At 55.8% G+C, this 20404-nt stretch overlaps 1 protein-coding gene across 2 annotated transcripts in view; it reads left to right on the top strand.

Annotated features, from left to right (window-relative positions):
• Positions 1-20404, top strand: part of TERT (telomerase reverse transcriptase) — a 32613-nt gene that overhangs the window by 3589 nt on the left and 8620 nt on the right. The window contains exons 3-11 of one of the 2 annotated variants that reach the window (XM_023195039.1): positions 3449-3644; positions 5802-5982; positions 6672-6851; positions 7327-7482; positions 11839-11934; positions 12760-12845; positions 14199-14312; positions 16298-16369; positions 18387-18575. In XM_023195039.1, the coding sequence (XP_023050807.1) occupies positions 3449-3644; positions 5802-5982; positions 6672-6851; positions 7327-7482; positions 11839-11934; positions 12760-12845; positions 14199-14312; positions 16298-16369; positions 18387-18575 (1270 nt within the window). The remainder of the gene's footprint in view (positions 1-3448; positions 3645-5801; positions 5983-6671; positions 6852-7326; positions 7483-11838; positions 11935-12759; positions 12846-14198; positions 14313-16297; positions 16370-18386; positions 18576-20404) is intronic. The other variant, XM_023195040.1, reaches the window with a different exon arrangement.

The following is a 20404-nucleotide window of genomic DNA, read 5'->3' as shown; positions in this document are numbered from 1 at the left end:
ACTCTGGGCTGCCTGTGTCTGCTGCCAAGTGTTGCTGGAGACATCCCAGAAACGGTTCTCTGTGGCCTGGAGGAAAGCAGGCCCCACCCCCTCACTTGTCCTGTTTTCTCCCAGGCTGCCCCTCAGCTTGGCTGCCTTGGGTGGGTGGCAACCCTTGTCACCTCATTCTGGGCACCTGCCGGTCATTGCTTCGGCTGGGCTCTGCCTCCAGTCGCCCCCTCACGTGGATTGACATCCAGCCACAGGTTGGAGTGTCTCCATCTGTCTCCTGCTCTGAGACCTACGTGGAGGGCTGGTGTCTCCGCCGGCCTTCGTCAGACTTCTCTCTCGGGTCTTAGTTTTGAATTTCACTGACTTACCTCTAATGTTTCTGTCTTTCCATTATATGCTTTCTTTTGGTTTATTCTTTCATTCCTTTTCTAACTTCTTAGTTTAGTTATGCCTTTCCCTCTAAGTGCTGCCTTAGCTGCACCCTGTGTTTTGATGTGAATTTTGACATCAGCCACTTTTAAGTGTTCTTAAAACACTTAACAGTGTTAATACATGTTAATACTTCTTTTAAGTATTCTTACGCTGTGATATTTTTCTTTGTGCACCCTGTGTTTTGATGTGAAGTCGTTTTGATATCAGTCACTTTTAAGTATTCTGTAACTTATTCTGTGATTTTTTTGAGCAGTGTTATTTGAACATGGTTTATTTTCCAGATATGTAGAGTATTTTAAGTTATCATTTTGTTATTGATTTCAAACTCAGTTGTGTGGTGGTCTGTGTAATACCAATTGTGGATCTTTGCTTTGTGATCTAGTGTGTGGATGGTTTCCAGAATCATCCATTGTAAATTTGACGTCCTGTCAGTAGAGGGCATGTTCACTGTATCCAGGTTATTAAGTCCTGTGCAAAGCTTCTGTCTCCTTCTAGATGCATGAAATTCCAAGAAGGAGCCCACAGTCCATCGCCTGGGGAATGGGTCTGTTCATTTCTTCTTGTTTGGTGGCGTTTATATGGGGCATTATTAGGTGCATGCACATGGTAGAATTTTTATCTTCCTGATGAGTGAATCTTTTGTAGACTTCTATGTCTCTAGTAATCTAGTAATTCTTTTTTTAAATTGCTCTTAGTACTGCCACATTGGGCTTCATTTGATTAGTATTTTCCTGGCGTATCTGTTTTCTGCCTTATATATATATTTTTTGTTGTTGTTGAGACAGAGTCTTGCTCTGTCGCCCAGGGTGAGTGAAGTGGTGTGATCACAGGTCACTGTAACCTTTACCTCCTGGCCTGAGCCATTCTCTCACCTCAGCCTCCTGAGTGGCTGGGACTACAGACACGCACCACTACACCTGGCTAATTTTAAAATGTTTTCTAGAGACAGGGTCTTGCTGTGTTGCCCAGGCTGGTCTCAAACTCTTGGACTCAAGGGATCCACCTACCTCGGCTTCCCAAAGTGCTGAATTACAGGCATAAGCCTCCATGCCTGGCCTAATTTTCAACACTTTTTTGTTCTTACAGTGTAGGTATGTCTTGTTAACAAGACGTAGGTGAATTTCCAGTCCAGTCTGACAGTTATTGTTTAGGATAACTTGATTTGTTTTCATTTTTCTGTCACTAGAGACCCGTCTGGTGCACTGTGATTCTCCATTTGCCTTTTGCGTGTCCTCGTTCCCTTGTTTCTCACTACCTCTTGGGTTGCTGTGTGTGTTTCCTGCCGAGTGTGTGTTGATCCTGTCGTTGCCTCCTGATCACTGGGCATTTGCTTTTATTTCCCTTTGCTTAGTGTTACCCCCTGATCTTTTCATTGTCATTGTTTGCTTTTGTTTTTTGAGACAGAGTCTCACTCTGTCACCCAGGCTGGAGTGCAGTGGCGCAACCTCGGCTCACTGCAACCTCTGCCTCCTGGGTTCAAGCAGTCTCATTCCTCAACCTCATGAGTAGCTGGGATTACAGGTGCATGCCACCACGCCTGGCTAATTTTTGTATTTTTAGTAGAGATGAGGTTTCACCATGTTGGCCAGGCTTGTCTCAAACTCCTGACCTCAAGTGATCTGCCTGCCTCGGCCTCCCACAGTGCTGGGATTACAGGCGCGAACCACCACGCCCAGCCTACCCTGATCTTTTAAAATGAAGTCTGAAACATTGCTACCCTTGTCCTGAGCAGTCAAAACCTTAAGTGTATTTTAACTCTGGTCACCACCCCCAGCCTATGTGCTATTTTCCCTGCTGACTTAGTTCTATCTTGGGTATCTTGACACCCCTACAAGGTAAGCATTATTCATATTGTTTTCCATGTTCAGTGTTTCTTTAGCTTTGTCCCTGCCCCGCTTTTCCTCCTTTGTTCCCCATCTGTCTTCTGTCTCAGGCCCGCCTTCTGGGGTCCCCTTCCTTGTCCTTTGCATGGTTCTTCTGTCTTGTTATTGCTGGTAAACCCCAGCTTTACCTGCGCTGTGGCCTCCGTGGCATCTAGTGACATCCGGGGACCTCTGCCTATGCACAGGTGAAGATGTGGAGACTCACGAGGAGGGCGGTCGTCTTGGCCCGTGAGTGTCTGGAGCTCCACGTGGCCGGCGTTCCTTAGCCAGTGAGTGACAGCAGCGTCCGCTCGGCCTGGGTTCAGCCTGGAAAACCCCAGGCACGTTGGGATCTGGTGGCTCCGTGGTGATGAGTTTGAAATTGTGCAAACCCACGGTCTGGTGCCAGCCCTGATGTGCTGCCTGGTGGGGGAGTGTCTGCCTCCTCCTTCTGCTTGGGGACCAGGACAAAGGATGAGGCTCCAAGCCATTGTCACCCAACAGGAGCATGACGTGAGCCACATGGATCATTTTTAAACATCTAGGTTGGGCGCGGTGGCTCACACCTGTAATCCCAGCACTTTGGGAGGCCCAGGCGGATGGATCACAAGGTCAGGAGATCGAGACCAACCTGGCCAACATGGTGAAACCCCATCTCTACTAAAAACACAAAAATTAGCCGGGCATGGTGGTGGGTGCCTGTAATCCCAGCTACCTGGGAGGCTGAGGTAGGAGAATCGCTTGAACCAGGGAGTTGGAAGTTGCAGTGAGCTGACATTGCGCCACTGCACTCCAGCCTGGCAACAGAAGGAGACTCTGTCTCAAAAAAAAAAAAGAGAAAAAGAAAAAAAAAAAAATTCTAGCAGCCACATTAAAAAAGTAAAAAAGAAAAGGTGAAATTAACGTAATAATAGATTTTACTGAAGCCTAGCATGTCCACAGCTCATCATTTAGGGTGTCATTGGTGGGAGCGTCACTCACAGGACATGTGACATTTTTGGGCTTGATCTGCGGGATCCTGTGTGTGGGTCCCATGTGCGGCCATCTCAGCCTGGACCTGCTGGGCTCCCCATGGCCATGGCTGTCGTACCAGATGGTGCAGGTCTGGGATGAGGTCGCCAGGCCTGCGTTGAACTGGATGTGCGGTGTCCTTCTCGTTTCAGGAGTGGGCTGTGTGCCGGCTGTGGAGCACCGTCTGCGGGAGGAGATCCTGGCCAAGTTCCTGCACTGGCTGATGAGTGTGTATGTGGTCGAGCTGCTCAGGTCTTTTTTTTATGTCACGGAGACCACGTTTCAGAAGAACAGGCTCTTTTTCTACCGGAAGAGTGTCTGGAGCAAGTTACAAAGCATTGGAATCAGGTAGTGTACCCTCACGCCGGTCCTCTGCTTCTTGAAGTCCTGGAGCACCAGTCCCGGCCTCAGCGTGCACCTGTCTCCCCTTGCCGGTGCTTCCCTGGCTGTGCGGCTCTGGGCTGGGAGCCAGGGCCCCCGTCACGGGCCTGGCCCGAGTGGATTCTGTGCTGGGCTCTGATTGCCCGGAGCTCACGTTCTGTTACTTGTAAAATCAGGAGTTTATGCCAAGTGGTCTCTAGAATCTGTAAAGCAGAAGTGATTTATATTGGATGGAAACACTACCACCAGCCGCCTTGCCCCTCCTTGGGATGTAGATCCGATTCTCTCTTTCTCTTTTTCTGTTTTTTTGAGATGGAGTCTTGCTCTGTTGCCCAGGCTGGAGTGCAGTGGCGTAATCTTCACTCACTGCAACCTCCCCCTCCCGGGTTTAAGTGATTCTCCAGCCTCAGCCTCCTAAGTAGCTGGGATTACAGGCACCTGCCACCACGCATGGCTAATTTTTGTATTTTTAGTAGAGACGGGCTTTTGCCATGTTGGCCAGGCTGGTCTCGAACTCCTGACCTCAGATGATCCACCCACCTTGGCCTCCCAGAATGCTTGGTTTATAGGCTGAGCCACACTGCCTGGCCCCCAATTCTCTTTTAATTCATGCTGTTCTGCATGAATCTTTAATCTGTTGGATTTGGGTCATGAGAGGATAAAATCCCACCTTCTTGGCGACTCACTGTGGGGAGCACCTGTGTGGGGAGCACCCGGGGTAGGAGACGTCCATCATGAGCTAACTTCTAGGTGGCTGCATTTGCATGGCCGTGAGAGTTTGTCCGCAATGTCCAGCTGATGAGAGTGTGAGGGACTGTGGCAGATTCAAGCTGGATTTGCGTCAGTGAGGGACTGGAGTGCTGGGCTGGGAGACAGCAGCCTGGCTGAGCCCAGGCCATGATATTAGCTTCTCCGTGTCCCACCCGGGCTGACTGGGGGGCTTGGTGAGGACTCTAGTCACAAGGTCAGGGCTTCCCCAGCTCCTCTGCACACTCGAGTCCCTGGGGGGCTTCTCACACCCCATGCCCCAAATCAGGATGTCTGCAGAGGAAGCTGGCGGCAGACCACATCAGAGGTAACACAGCCTGTGGGCTGGGGACCCCGACGTGGGGCTGGGGCCATTTCCTCCTGTGTCTGGGGGAGAGTCAGGGCTTTCCCTGTGGGAATGAGTTAATTAATACACAATGTGCCCTACTTAGACGTTGCACATATTGAATGGTGTGTGACCCAACATGGTCATTTGACCAGTGTTTTGGAGAGAATTTAATTGGGGTGACAAGAAGGAGCAGACAGATGTGGTAGTCCCCTAGACGCTCCTTGTCATGACTGGAGCTGATGTTCTGCCTGAGGGGCCTCGGAGACCCCTCCTTCCTGGACAGGTACTGTGCCTCTCCTGCGCTCGGCTGGGCCTGTGGCCTGGGGTCAGGGCATCATCCCCAGAGCACCCTCGGCCCCAGTGATCATAGAGCACCAGGCCGTCAGCTGCAGATGCCCAGGTCCAGGTGTGGCCACTCCAGCCCCCCGCTCCCCCATGGGTGGTTTTGGGAGAAAACGCCAAAGGGCAGAGGTGTCAGGGAGCTGGTGGGCTCACGGGAGCTGGTTCTGCTCCTTGGCTGAGCTGCCCTGAGCAGCGCCCCCGCCCTCTCCATTGGAAGGGATGCGGTTCTTTCTGCCTGAGGGTCCTGCCTGGGGCCAGCCCTGGGCTACCCAGTGGCTGTACCAGAGGGACAGGCATCCTGTGTGGAGGGGGCATGAGTTCATATGGCCCCAGATGCAGCCTTGCACCCCATCCTGGGTGGTGGCCACTGGACAGGCAGTCTGGGGGTTGATCATGGGACCAGGCTCCCTGGTGCTGATGGTGGGACAGTCACCCTGGGGGTTGACCACCGGACTGTGCGTTCCTAGGGTTGACTGTAGGACCAGGTGTCCAGGTGCCCTGCAAGTAGAGGGCTCTCGGAGGCGTCTGGCTGACTTGGGTGGACGTGGCCCCGGGCATGGCCTTCAGCATGTGCTGCCGTGGGTGCCCTGAGCCCTCACTGAGTCGATGGGGGCTTGTGGCTTCCCGTGAGCTTCCTCCTAGTCTGGTGCCTGGCTAAGCGTGTCCTGAGGGGCTCTCTGTTGCAGACAGCACTTGAAGAGGGTGCAGCTGCGGGAGCTGTCAGAAGCAGAGGCCAGGCAGCGTCGGGAAGCCAGGCCCGCCCTGCTGGCGTCCAGACTCCGCTTCCTTCCCAAGCCTGACGGGCTCCGGCCGATCGTGAACATGGACTACGTCGTGGGAGCCAGAACATTCCGCAGAGAAAAGAGGGTGGCTGTGCTTTGGTTTAGTGTCTTTTTAAAACAGAAGTGCATTTGAGCCCCACATTTGGTATCAGCTTAGACGCGGGGCCCGGAGGAGGGGCCACGGGACCCTGCCAGGCCCACGGCACAGCTTACACCCATTTGTGGGCATGGTGAGGTGGCCGAGGTTGCTGGTGCCTCCAGAAAAGCAGTGTGGGGGTGTGGGGGGAGGTCCTGGGGCAGGGACAGGCTCTGAGGACCACAAGCAGTAGCTGGGCTGGGGCCTGGACGCAGCAGAGCGCGAGGTCCCAGGTTTGTGTCCTGCCGTGGTGCTCAGGCACCAGGTGCTTCCGTATGTGGGCCCAGGGACCAGGCCATGGCTGCCAGGACCCCATCGGGCTCTGAGGACCCTGGGCCCTCACCCCACGGCTCCTGCACCCCACCCCTGTGGCTGCTGTGGCTGTGGTGACCCCGTCATCTGAGGGGAGTGTGGGGTGAGGTGGACATAGGTATGGCATGAGCATCCCGTGTGCAACACACATGCAGCCGGGACCACGTTTCAAATAGGGTCTGGGGAAGCTGGGAGGGGTTCAAGGACCTAGGTCTGGGCAGCTGGGGACACTGGGGTGGGGCTGCTTCTCCCCTGGGTCCCTCTGATGGGGCGGGGCACCTGGCCGGGTCCACTGTCCTGACCATCTCCCGTGCTGTCCCCGCCAGGCCGAGCGTCTCACCTCAAGGGTGAAGGCACTGTTCAGTGTGCTCAACTACGAGCGAGCACGGCGCCCCGGCCTCCTGGGTGCCTCTGTGCTGGGCCTGGACGATATCCACAGGGCCTGGCGCAACTTTGTGCTGCGTGTGCGGGCCCAGGACCCACCACCCAAGCTGTACTTTGTCAAGGTGGGCGCCGGGACCCCATCAGCAGCCCTGCTGGACCTTGGGGGTGGCTACCTGATTGACACCTCATGCTGGGTGGGCCGCAGGGAGTGTAGGTGACCCGGTCACTGTTGGGGACATACCCGGCACCTGGCGGGGAGGCCCTCAGCCTTTCCTGCAGCACATGGGCCCCGACTCTGCACCTCAACTGCCCCGGGCTCCTCCTCCAGGGAGGGTCCCACTGGATTCCAGTTCCTGTCAGAGAAGGAACCACACCAGCTCAGCCACCAGGCCCCAGTGCCTCGCACCCCAGTCCTGAGCCAGGGGCCTCCTGTCCTAAGGCTCAGAGAGGGGATACAGCCCGCCCTGCCCTTGGGGTCTGGAGGGGTGGGGGTCAGAGAGAGATGGGGGGACGCGGCTGCGGCCAGGCCCTGAGGGCAGAGGTGACTTCTGAGTTGCTGGGTGGCCGTTGTCAGCCTCCTCGCCTTCACTCACGCAGGTGGATGTGACGGGCGCGTACGACACCATCCCCCAGGACAGGCTCACGGAGGTCATTGCCAGCATCATCAAGCCCCAGAACACGTATTGCGTGCGCCGGTATGCTGTGGTCCAGAAGGCCGCCCACGGGCACGTCCGCAAGGCCTTCAAGAGCCACGTAAGGCTCACGCGTGATACACTTGTGTCCAGGATGTGTGTCCCTGGGATATGGATGTGTCTAGGATGCAGTCATGTCTGTGATGTGTTTCTGTGATGGAGGTACTTCCATGATTTACACGTCAATGATATGCGTGTGTCTGCGATATGCACATGTGGCACATGTGTGTCCGTGGTGCATGTGTCTGTGATGAGCATATTTGTGATGTGTGTGTGTGTATCTGTGGCACATGTGTGTCCGTGGTGTGTCTGGTGTGTGTGCCTGTGGTGTGCATGAGTGTGTGTCTGTGCTGCGTGTCTGTGACGTGCATATTTGTGGGGTGTGTGTGTGCATGTGTCCATTCTGTGTCTGTGGCGTGGGTGTGTGTGGCCCCTTGGCCTTCCTCCTTCCTCTTCCGGGCATGGTCCGTACCATTGTCCTCACGCTCTTGGGTGCTGGTTTGGTGAACTCCACATTCAGGGTCCTCCCTTCCAGCACGAGTGCCCCTGTCCTGTCACAGGGCTGGGCCTTGGAGACTGCAAGCTGGGTTTGAGAGGAGAGTAGGGACGCTGGTGGTACCTTCCTGGACCCCCGGCACCCCCAGGACCCCAGCCTGGCCTGCGCCAGCTGCATGAGACACAAGAAGACTGATTCAGGCCTCGTTCCCCGGGACACACTCCTCCCAGAGCGGCCAGGGGCCTTGGGGCTCAGCAGGGGTGAAAGGGGCCCTGGGCTTGGGTTCCCACCCAATGGTCATGAGCACGCTGGAGTGGTTAGCCCCCAGAGTAGTGCCAGGCCAGGGTGCAGAGGTGAAGTGTCCCTGGAGCTTCAGTCTGGGGAAAGGCACATGTGGAAACCTGCATGGACCTCTTTCTCTCACTTCTTGAGGCTACTGCAGCTATTTGCAAATCTCATGTATGACTCAGCAGAATTTTACACTCGTGGAAACCTGATGGCTATCACCTGCGCCCAGGTATAGAAAGTCACCAGAGCCCAGGAGACCCTCCTTCCCACCACCCACCCGTGCCCAGGTGTAGAAAGTCACCAGAGCCCAGGAGAACCCCTCCCTGCTGCAGCGGAAGCTGCCACCCCCACCGTGACCCTGGTGCCGACCTCCATGGTCTCCCTCTTCTGGTCTCCACATAAGTGAGATCAGGCAGGAGGTGGGTTTGGGGGTCCAAGTCTCAGCTGTGCTGAACGCCTCAGCTGCGTATTCTGTCCACGTATGGCATCTGCTGTGGAACACGCCACGTGGATGTATCCTTCCTGCTGCTATGGAGGCTCCTGGGTGTGGACTGCACGGCTGTGGACACACAGCTGCTTTGTGTCCCCTGGGGGCGTCCCAGGGGTCAGAGGCCCTCGCCTCTGGGTGAATTCCAGGAGTGGGGTTGCTGGGTCGCTGACGTGCTTTAGGGATATTGTGGGAGTTTCCAGGGGGGTGACAGTGACACCCTGGCTGGCTGCTTGAGAGGGTGGTGCCTCCGGTGGCTGCCGGCCTGATGGTGTCGCAGCCGCCTCGTGGGATTGTGCAGGGGGCTCTCTTGATGCCCATGTGTCCACCCTGTTCCCGTGCTGGCCGCCCCGGGGCTCTTGCAGGAGGTGCCCGTCCATCCTGCCCTGCTCCGTGCAGGGTGCCTGCCTCCCATCATCGGTTTGCAGGAGCTCTTTGTGTGTTCTGGTGCAAGTCTGGCATCAGATGCATGCACTGTGAATGTCTACGCCACATCAGATGCGTGCACTGTGAATGTCTACGCCACATCAGATGCGTGCACTGTGAATGTCTGCACCATGTGTGTCTTGCTTTTGTGCCCTCAAGTCAAGCCTTTTGAAGACTGGAAGTTTGTACTTCTAACAGTCCACTAACGCAGTCCACTTTAGCAGCTGTTTGTGGCTAAAACTGTTTGTGTTCCCTTCAGGAACTCTGTTTACCTTGAGGTTGTGGTGACATTGCTTCTGTGTCTCCTTTTAGAACAACCTTTACTGTGTCAGCTTTCAAATGTAGGTGGGGATCTGTGGGGATCTGTGGAATAGGTGGGGTAGGTGGGGATCTGTGGGACTGGTTTCACGCGTGGGGTAACACAGAGTTGAAGGCGAGCTTTCTTCCTGGAGTGGTTCTGCAGTTGCTCTGACAGCTTTGTTGAGGAGACCACTCCTTCAGTGTATTTATAGTAAGTCAGGGTAATGGGGGCCTCTCCCGGGCTCCCCATTCTGTTCCTTCCACTCCTGGGTCATGAGGTGCCTGCAATGGTGTGTGGCCGGTGGGCAGGACTTCCAAGCCTCCCTGTGCTCATTGGCCTGGATGTGGCCCTGGGTGGGCTCCGTCCTTGGAATTCCTCTGCGAGTTAGAGACTCGCTTTCTTTCTTTTTTTCTTTTTTTGTAACGGAGTCTCGCTCTGTTGCCCAGGCCGGAGTGCACTGGTGCGATCTCAGCTCACTGCAGCCTCCACTTCCTGAGTTCAAGCAGTTCTCTTGCCTCAGCCTCCCAGGTAGCTGGGATTATAGGCACCTACCACCGTGCCTACTAATTTCTGCAATTTTAGTAGAGACAAGGTTTCTCCACGTTGGCCAGGCTGGTCTCGAACTTCTGACCTCAGGTGATCTGCCCGTCTCGGCCTCCCACAGTGCTGGGATGACAGGTGTGAGCCACCACGCCCCGCCGAGACTCGCTTCCTGCAGGTTCCATGAGATCTGCAGCGGTAGCTGCCTCCAGCCTTGGTACTGACAGTTGCCGTTTCCTTCTCCAGGTCTCGCTAGGGGTCTTTCAGTTTCATGACTCTTCACAGAAGAGTTTCGTGTGTGCTGATTTCCCGGCTGTTTCCTGCGTAATTGGTGTCTGCTGTTTATCAATGGCCTCCTTCCATTTCCTTTAGGCTTTGTTTATTCTTTTTCCGGCTCCTTGAGGGAAAAGCTTTGATTATGGACATTTGAACTTTCTTTTCTAAACGAGCATCTGAAGTTGTAATTTTCCCTCTAAAGCAAGGGTCCCCAGGCCCCTGACCATGGACTGGCACCGGTCTGGGGCCTGAGAGGAACGGGGCGCACAGCAGGAGGCTGGTGGGGTGTGGTGAGCCAGCGTTCCCGCCTGAGCCCACTTCCTCTCAGATCAGCAGTGGCATGCGGTGCTCAGAGGCGCACACCCTACTGTGAACTGTGCGAGAGAGGGATCTAGGTTGTGTGCTCCTTATGAGAATCTAATGCCTGATGATCTGAGGTGGAACCGTTTCCTCCCGAAACCATCCCCTTCCCCACTGCTGTCCTGTGGAAAAATCGTCTTTCATGAAACTAGTCCCTGGTACGACAATGGCTGGGGACCCTGCATTGGAGACCTGCTTCAGCAGCATCTTGCCACTTTTGATACATTGGCTTTTCTGTATTGAGTCCAAAATAATTACAGATTTCTGGGATGATTTCCGCTGACCTCAGACCCATGGGCTATTTGTGGGAGTGTTATCTGCTTCGGGGTTGGGAAGGGTGCAGGGCCCCCGTTTACCTTCCTGTTACCTGCTCTGGGGTTGGGAAGGGTGCAGGGCCCCTGTGTACCTTCCTGTTACCTGCTCCGGGGTTGGGAAGGGTGCAGGGCCCCTGTGTACCTTCTTGTTACTGCCTTCCAGGTCGGTTCTCAGGGTTGAATTGTACTCGATGTGGTTTTAGCCCACGGCCCTGCCGCCAGCTCCTGGGGGCCGGGGAACATGCTAAAGCACAAAGTCACCATGCGCCTCTTTTATGCCTCACAAGTTCAAGGTCTCCTGTGTCTATGTTAGCGTGTGCTGCATGCCTGGTCACATCCTACCTTTGGGACGCAGGGGCTTGGCGGGTCCTGTGGTAAATGGCAGGCATCCTGGGGGATTCTGCAGAACAGGAGGTGGGAGTGCCGGTCTCTCTCCCACGTCTCCAGACCCTTCTCCTGCCTGTGCTGTGGCTGCACCTGCCTCCCTGCAATCCCTCCAGCATTGGGCTAGAGAGGCCCAGGAGCTTGAGCGCCACTTGTGCCACGTGACTGTGGATGGCGGTCGGTTGTGGGGTCTGATGTGTGGTGACTGGATGGCGGCCGGTTGTGGGGTCTGATGTCTGGTGACTGTGGATGGTGGACGGTCGTGGGACGGTCGTGGGGGTCTGACATGTGGTGATTGTGGATGGCGGTCGGTCACGGGGGTCTGATGTGTGGTGGCTGCAGGTGGAGTCCCAGGTGTGTCTGTAGCTGCTTTGTGTCCGCAGCCCCTCAGCTCCCCTTTCCCAAGCTCCCCAGGGGGCTCCCTGGGCTTCCTCCCGCCATCGGGCTTGGCTTCAGGTCCACGTGTCCTGGTTGGAAGAAACAAGTGCCCAGCTCTGGCCAGGGTGGGCCACATTTGTGGCTCGTGCCCTCTCCTCTGCTGGCAGGTCTCTACCTTGACGGACCTGCAGCCGTACATGCGACAGTTCGTGGCTCACCTGCAGGAGACCAGCCCGCTGAGAGATGCCGTCGTCATTGAGCAGGTCTGGGCACTGCCCCCAGGGTTGGGCATGGACTCCAGCAAGCGGGTCCTCACCTGGGGCATCACTGGGCTCATCACCAGACAGACTGTTGGCCCTGGGGGGCAGTCGGGGGAATGAGCTATGGTGGGGGCATGAGGAGCTGTGTGCCTTGGCGGAGTCTAAGAGCTGGGCCAGGCTGTGACAGCTGCTACATTCAGGCACCTGCTCACGTTTGACCACTTGGCCTCTCTCCAACCCCACAGTGGCTTTATTCATGATTTGCTAAACGTCTTCTCTGGCAATTTTGATCTTGAGGCCAAAGGAAAGGTGTCCCCCTCCTTTAGGAGGACAGGCCATGTTTGAGCCACATCCCACCGAGCTGGCCCCTCAGTGCTGGGTGTGAGGCCAAGGGAAATGTGTCCCCCTTCTTAGAAGGATAGGCCATGTTTGAGCTACGTCCCGCCAAGCTGGTGCCTCAGTGCTGGGTGTGGGTCCTTGGCTCCCAGAGTGGGGGTGGGGGTGGCGTGGGCTCCTGGGACCCGACCCAGTGCCCGGCAGCTGGGCAGCAGCTTCTGGATCACGTGTGCCATCTGGGCCACGGTGGGCTGTGTGGGTCTGAGCCCAGCTGGACCCAGAGGGGATGTTCTGTGTCACACACTCTTCCTAAGCCCCTGTGTCTCTGCAGAGACTCGGCCCGGCCAGCCCACGATGGCCCTGCATTCCAGCCCAGCCCACGCTTCATCACGAACACTGACCCCAGAAGGGATGGAGGGTCTTGGCCACGTGGTCCTGCCTATCTCGGTACCCACCGGCTCACTCTCGTGTGTCTCTCTTCTGCTTTCCTAGAGCTCCTCCCTGAATGAGGCCAGCAGTGGCCTCTTCGACGTCTTCCTACGCTTCGTGTGCCACCACGCCGTGCGCATCGGGGGCAAGTGAGTCGGGTGGCTGGGTGCCATTGCCCGGCGGGTGGTGGGTGGACTGACAGGGCTTCTGCTCACCTCTCCCCTGCCCCTTCCCCACTGCCCTTCTCCCCGGGGCCACCAGGGTATCCTTTTCTGGCCCCCCACCTCTCCGGCTCCTGGGCTGCAGGCGCCCGAGGCCCCGGGAACATGGCCCGGCTTGCAGCTGCTGGAGCAGAGCCGATGCTACGCGAGGCCTGGAAATGGCAAGCGGGGCGTGGACTTGCTCCTGTGCAGAGGACGAGGGGTGTGGGGTGTGTCTGGGTCGGGGGTGCGGCTGAGCGTTTGAGCCTGCAGCTTGTCAGCTCCAAGTTACTACTGATGCTGGACACCCGGCTGTCACACGCTGTATCTCTCTCCAGATACAAGAGGATTTTATCCGATTCTCATTCCTATCCCTGTTGCGTGACCCCCGCCATGGCACGGGCTCTTCTCTCTGTGGCTAGATTTCCCATCTGGAAAGTGGGGGGTTGACCGTGTAGTTTGCTCCTCTCGCGGACTCTGTGCTGGCCATGGGGCAGGCGGCCTGGGAGAGCTCAAACTCCTGACCTCAGGTGATCCACCCACCTTGGCCTCCCGAAGTGCTGGGATTACAGGCGTGAGCCACCACGCCTGGCCGGAAAGCCTCTTTTTAAGGTGACCACCTACAGCACTTCCCGAAAATAACAGGTCTTGTTTTTGCAATAGGCTGCAAGTGTCTCTTAGCAACAGGAGTGGGCATCCTATGGGCTCTGGGGATGGCTGAGGGTCGTGTGGCAGCCATGCCTTCTGCGTGCACCTTCAGGTTCCAAGGGGCTATTCTGCTCTCACTGTTTGTCTGAAAATGCACCCTTGGTGTCCTCATTTGTTTGGAGAGTTTCTGCATCTCGTTGGTCGTGGTGAAACCAGGGGCAAGGCTGTATTGGGTGGCACACAGCTGCTACATGTGGGGCTGTGAACCTTTCACCGTGGATAAATTCCCTGAAAAGAAAGGTGTCCAGTTAAGCATTCCTTCCGGGTCAAGTGTCTGGTTCTGTGAATAAACTTGAAGATTTAAGAAACCTTAATGAAAGAAAGCCTTGATGATTGAGAACAAGGATGTGGTCACAGCTGTGGCTGGATTTGCTTTAAGCCGGCCCAGTTCACAGTGAGAGTGGGCAGCGGGGACTGTGTGCTCAGACGTCTCGTCTGGTGTGTTTCTGAGGTGTTTGCCGGCTGAATGGTAGACGTGTCGTTGGTGTGTGGAGGTGGTGTGTATGAGGGTCTGTGTCTGTGTGTGGTTCTGTGTGAGTGTACACATGTCCACACATGCCCCGCCCATCTCTCACCTGTGTCTTCCCGCCCCAGGTCCTACATCCAGTGCCAGGGGATCCCGCAGGGCTCCATCCTGTCCACACTGCTCTGCAGCCTGTGCTACGGCGACATGGAGAACAAGCTGTTTGCAGGGATACGGCGGGATGGGTGAGGCCTCCTCTTCCCCAGGGGGTCTTGGGTGGGGATTGATTTGCTTTTGACGTGTTTAGTATTAATATTCCTAGTGCTCTGGATACCGTGACTGCTCTGTCTTGAGGAACCAGACAAGGTTGCAGCCCCTCCTTGGTGTGAAGCTGCACAGGAGGGGTTGCACAGCCCGAGGACTGCGGGCTCCACGCCGACTCTGTCCAGCGGCCGTGTCTGGAGGCCTCAGGGCTCAGCAGGCAGGAGGGCCACTGCCCTGCATGATGCACATGTGAATTCAAAACCGAGGAAGCACACCAGCTTCCATCACATCCACCCGGGTTCCTTTAGGGTCCTCGGGGACACAGGCTGGTGCAGCCTGAGGCTCCACATCTCCCGGCAGGCCCTCAACAGGTGGCCTGGACTGGGCGCTCCTTCAGCCCATTGCCCATCCCACTTGCATGGGGTCTACACCCAAGGATGTCACATGCCTAAATATTGTGCCAGCCTAATGTGATTCAACTCAGCTGGCTTTTGTTGACAGCAGTTACTTTTTTTTTTTTTAATACTTTAAGTTCTAGGATACATGTGCACAACATGCAGGTTTGTTACATATGTACACATGTGCCATGTTGGTGTGCTGCACCCATCAACTCATCATTTACATTAGGTATTTCTCTTAATGCTATCCCTCCCCCCTCCCCCCACCCCACGACAGGCCCCGGTGTGTGATGTTCCCCACTCTGTGTCCAAGTGATCTCATTGTTCAATTCCCACCTGTGAGTGAGAACGTGCAGTGTTTGGTTTTTTTTCGTTGGAATCGTTTGCTGAGAATGATAGTTTCCAGCTTCATCCATGTCCCTGCAAAGGACATGAACTCATTCTTTTTTATGACTGCATAGTATTCCATGGTATATATGTGCCACATTTTCTTAATCCAGTCTATCACTGATGGACATTTGGGTTGGTTCCAAGTCCTTGCTATTGTAAATAGTGCTGCAGTAAACATACATGTGCATGTGTCTTTATAGCAGCATGATTTATAACCCTTTGGGTATATATCCAGTAATGGGATGGCCGGGTCAAATGATATTTCTAGTTCTAGATCCTTGAGGAATTACCACACTGTCTTCCACAACGGTTGAATTACTTTATACTCCCACCAACAGTGTAGAAGTGTTCTGGTGCTGGAGAGGATGTGGACAGCAGTTACTTTTTTAATGAAAATAGTATCATTGAACAAGCAGTTAGTGAAGGATGCATCAGGAAGCCTGCAGGCCATACGGCCATTTCTCTCGAAGTCTCCGGGTTTTTCCTGTGTGTCTTTTGAAACTCTAGCTCCTTTTATAGCATGTACAGCAGATCAAGGTTCTTCTTCATTAAGGTTCAAGTTCTAGATTGAAATACGTTTATGTAACAGAAACAAAAATTTCTTGTACACACAGCTTGCTCTGGGACTTGGAGAGAAGTGTCCTCGAGCTGGCGGCACCCTGGTCAGCCCTCTGAGACAGGACGCCTCTGGTACATGGTCACGGGGCGCTGGGCTTGGGCCTGAGGGTCGCACAGTGCCCCGTGTCCCGCTTCCTGGGGACAGGATCTGGGTCTCGGATGATGCTGAGAACCACAGCTGCCCTGCTGGTAAAGGGCACCACGTGGCTCAGAAGGGGTGAGGTTCCCGGCCCAGCATTCTTACAGTCTTCAGTTATTTTTCCCTAAGAGTCTGCGAATTGGGCCCGCATCTGGCGCGGCCTTTGTTCACCTTCAGCTGGTGCGGAATTGCACAAGCCGGTGCTGAGCACCGAGTGCTTGTAATGAATGAGGAATTGCTCTGGCAGTTAACTGCAGAGAGCACGTCTGTTGGAAAGAAATTTAAGGTTTTGATTTAACGGCTTTGGAGAATGTTACTTTATTTTTGCCTGTGTAAATTGTTTGACATTCAGTCCCTTGTAGACAGATACTACGTAAAAAGTGTAAAGTTAACCTTGCCCATGTATTTTCCTTTATTCCAGGCTGCTCCTGCGTTTGGTGGATGATTTCTTGTTGGTGACACCTCACCTCACCCACGCGAAAGCCTTCCTCAGGTGAGGCCTGTGCCGTGTGTCTGTGGGGGACCTCCATGGCCTGTGGGCTTTGCAGAGTTGAACCCTCCGTGTCCTGCCCCTGGCACCGCAGCGTTGTCTCTGCTGAATCCTCTCTCTCTGCCGGTGCTGGATCCGCAAGAGCAGAGGCGCTTGGTCGTGCACCCAGACCTGGGGACACAGGGGCACCTTCGGGAGGGAGTGGGTCCCGCGGAGATGCACCCAGGTTACGCACATGGTGAGTGCAGGCGGTATCCCGGCTCCGGCCACTCTTTGGAAAGTCTTCAAGTGTGGCGGCTCCTGCGGCCCCAGTGAGACCCCCCGGAGCTGTGCACAGGGCCTGCGGCACCGAGACCAATGGCAGCCTCCTCCCCAGGGTGCGCCCGGGCCTGCGGAGAGCTGGAGCTGCCGAGTGAGCTGGCCGACAGCGCTCGCTGCAGTCACGTTCCCGCGTGGGGTTGTTTGGGATTGGCAGGAGAATTTGGATGTGCTAAGTGGTGCTGTCTTGAACCACGGAGATGGAGAGGAGTGGGTCTCAGAGTTGATTTTTGTGGCTCAAAGTAAAATCAGGCACAGGGAACCTGGTTTCAGCGCAGGGGATTGTCGAATGTGGTCCCCCGCAAGGGCACCCCACAGAGCTTGCTTTAAAGTCCGATTTGACAAGGGATGAGAAACCTTGAAAGCTGTAAACGGAACCCTCAGAAAATGTGGCCGCCGGGGGTGGTTTCGGGTGCTTTGCTGGGCTGTGTTTGTGAAAACCCATTCGAACCGCCCTCCAAGTTCACCCTCCAGGGCCGCCCGGGCTGGGGGCATGCCCCGCGTTCCCGTTAGTGCTGCAGCCCGGAGCACAGCAGGCCGCACCTGTTTAAATCACAGCAGGCGGCGCCCATTTAAATCCACTCAGATTCACTCAGGACCAACCCAGGTCCCAGGCAACTGAGGGCTCAGGAGTCCTGAAGCTGCTGAGGGGACGGAGCCGGCGGGGAACGCTGCTTCTGTGTGGCAAGTTCCTTTGGATGCTGGCCCGGGAGGTGGCTCAGAGTGTACGCTGGAGTCCCCTCGGGGAAAGAACTCTCTCAGGAGATGAGTCGGCAGCCACATCACGGGAAGGGGCGGCCGCGGGGAGCTAGGAATGCAGCTGAGGGGAGCTGAACAGCCGGCTGAGGTCCCAGGGCCAGGCTGCAGGAAGGGCAGGGGTCACCCGGGGCCAGAGCAGAGGCCTCAGGAAGGGCAGGGGGACGCTCGGGGACAGAGCAGAGGCTGCAGCAAGGGAAGGGGGACACCCGGGGCCAGAGCAGAGGCCGCAGGAAGGGAAGGGGATGCCTGGGCCGGGGGCAGAGGCCACTGGGCACAGGTGGATGTCTGGGCCAGAGCAGAGGCTGCTGGGCACAGGGGGTCTCCCTGAGCTGGGTGGGCAGGCTCATGACCCGCTGAGGGAACCTCCTTGACGTCCGGTGAGGGAACCTCCTTGATGTGAAGCTGATGGTTAGTGTTACCCAGCTCAGAGCCCAGCTGGGTCCCACGCCTGAGTGTGAACTCAGAACCCTCCCCTGCGTCTGAAGCACAGCAGATGCCTTCAGGGCCTCTAGGAGAAAACAGGCAAAGTCATTGAGCAATGTCTTAAAAGAAGAGTGGTGGTGTGAGAATTTCTTGTCCAGATTTTAGTCTTCCCCAGACCACAGATGAGTCTTTGTAACGGGATCGTGGTCTTGCCATGGGGACACATGAGATGGACCATCACAGAGGCCACTGGGGCTGCACCTCCCGTCTGAGTCCTGGCTGTCCCAGGTCCAGGCCAGGTTCCTGCACGCTCACCTACCTGTCCTGCCCAGGAGACAGGGCAAGCACCGTGAAGTCTGGAGCAGGGCTGGGTCCAGGCTCTTCAGAGCTGCTGCCAGGCCCAGCACCCCTCTCCAGATCACCACTTCTCCGGGGTTTTCCAAAGCATTTAACAAGGGTGTCAGGGCACCTCCTGGGTGACGGCCCCCATCCTGGGGCTGACATTGCGCCTCTGCCTTAGGACCCTGGTCCGAGGCGTCCCTGAGTATGGCTGCGTAGTGAACTTGCGGAAGACAGTGGTGAACTTCCCTGTAGAAGACGAGGCCCTGGGTGGCGCAGCTTTTGTCCAGCTGCCGGCGCACGGCCTATTCCCCTGGTGCGGACTGCTGCTGGACACCCGGACCCTGGAGGTGCAGAGTGACTACTCCAGGTGAGCGCACCTGGCCGGAAGCGGAGCCTGTGCCCGGCCGGAACAGGTGGTGCTGCAGGGCTGTCCGTCTGCCTCTGCTTCCGTGTGGGGCAGGCGACTGCCAATCCCAAAGGGTCGGAGGCCACCGGGTGCCCCTCGCCCCATCCAGGGCTGAGCAGAAATGCGTCTTTCTGTGGGAGTGAGGGTGTCACAAGGGGAGAGGTTTTCTGTGCTATTTTTGTAAAAGGAAATTGTGCACCAGACCTGGGAACACTGAGGTGTCCTCAGACGGCAATCTGGATCTGAACCCGAGACGCCCGGGCCCTGCTGGGTGTGAGTCTCTCCAAACCTGAAACGCCGCCGGGGCCCTGCTGGGTGTGAGTCTCTCCGAACCCGAGACACTGGGGCCCTGCTGGGCGTGAGTCTCTCCACTGTGAGGCCCACACTCCGAGGCTCATCCACAGTCTACATGATGCCATGAGTTCGTGATCACGTGTGACCCATCGGGGGACAGGGCTGTGGTGTGTGGGGGTCTCTACAACATTCTGGGGTCTCATTTCCCCCGAGCCTGGGAGCTCATGGCCCCACCTCTGGCTCAGACACGGATGGATTGAAGACGGACACAGATGCAGAAATCTGTGCTGTTTCTTTTATGAGTAAAAAGTATCACCATTCCAGGCAGGGCGAGGTGGCTCACACCTGTAATCCCAGCATTTTGGGAGGCCGAGATGGGTGGATCACTTGAGGCCAGGAGTTTGAGACCAACCTAGCCAACATAGTGAAACTCTGTTTCTACTTAAAAAGTACAAAAATTAGCCTGGCGTGGTGGCGCACCCCTGTAGTCTCAGCTATGTGGGAGGCTGAGGCAGGAGAATCATTGAGAATCAGGAGAGGTTGAGAATCATTGAGAATCAGGAGAGGTTGCAGTGAGCTGAGATCACACCACTGCACTCCAGCCTGGGCAACAGAGCGAGACTTCATCTTAAAAAAAAGCAAAAAGTATCAGCATTCCAAAACCATGGTGGACAGGTGCTTTTTATTCTGTCCTTCAATAATATTCACTGGTGCTGTGCTAGAGGCCGGAACTGGGGGTGCCTTCCTCTAAAAGGCACAGCTTTATGGGAAGAGAAATAAGGGATTTTTAAATCCCTTATTGGATGATTGTTAAACCAGTGGTTTAAACTGGGGTCCTGTCATTCTGAGTTGAACAGTCTGGATCTGGACTTTGCCTATTTCCAGAATGTTCCCTGGGGTTTGCTTAACGGGGGAGCGGCAGGTGCGGACACCCTCGTGATGGGGGAGTGGCAGGTGTAGATGCCCTTGTGCATGGTGCCCAGCACGTCCCTGCTGCAGCTCCCTCCCCACCAGGACTCCGGTCCCCTGTGCTCCCCACAGTCCCTGCTTCCCTCTCCCAGCCTCACCTGATCCTGGCCTCTGCTGGCTTTGTCTGGGTGATTTGCAGATTTCCTGAGCTCGCAGCACCTCCTTGCCTCTCCCTGGGCACCTCTGCAGCACTGGCCATACCAGTCAGCTGTGAACCGTCCACTGCTTATTTTGTTCCCCATGAAATGTATTTTTTAGGACAGGCACCCCTGGTTCCAGCCTATGGCACAGCATCAGTGAATGTTACTGAAGGACAAAGAAACAGACAAGCGAATCAGGAAAGTGGGTTCTCTCTGAACACATTGCAAAGCCACAAAGGCTAGTGCAGGATGGGTGGGCATCAGGTCATCAGATGTGGGTTCAATGCCAGTATGTTCTGTGCTCCCAAAGGCCACTGGGTCAGAGTGCCTGCTTGCAGAGGTGGTTGTAAAAGCTCAGCAGTGGAGGCAGTGGTTCACCGCACTCGG

Source organism: Piliocolobus tephrosceles, chromosome 4, assembly GCF_002776525.5.
Source record: "Piliocolobus tephrosceles isolate RC106 chromosome 4, ASM277652v3, whole genome shotgun sequence".
Classification (NCBI taxonomy): domain Eukaryota; kingdom Metazoa; phylum Chordata; class Mammalia; order Primates; family Cercopithecidae; genus Piliocolobus; species Piliocolobus tephrosceles.
Note: the sequence above shows the minus strand (reverse complement) of the source record. Positions and strands in the feature narration are given on the sequence as shown.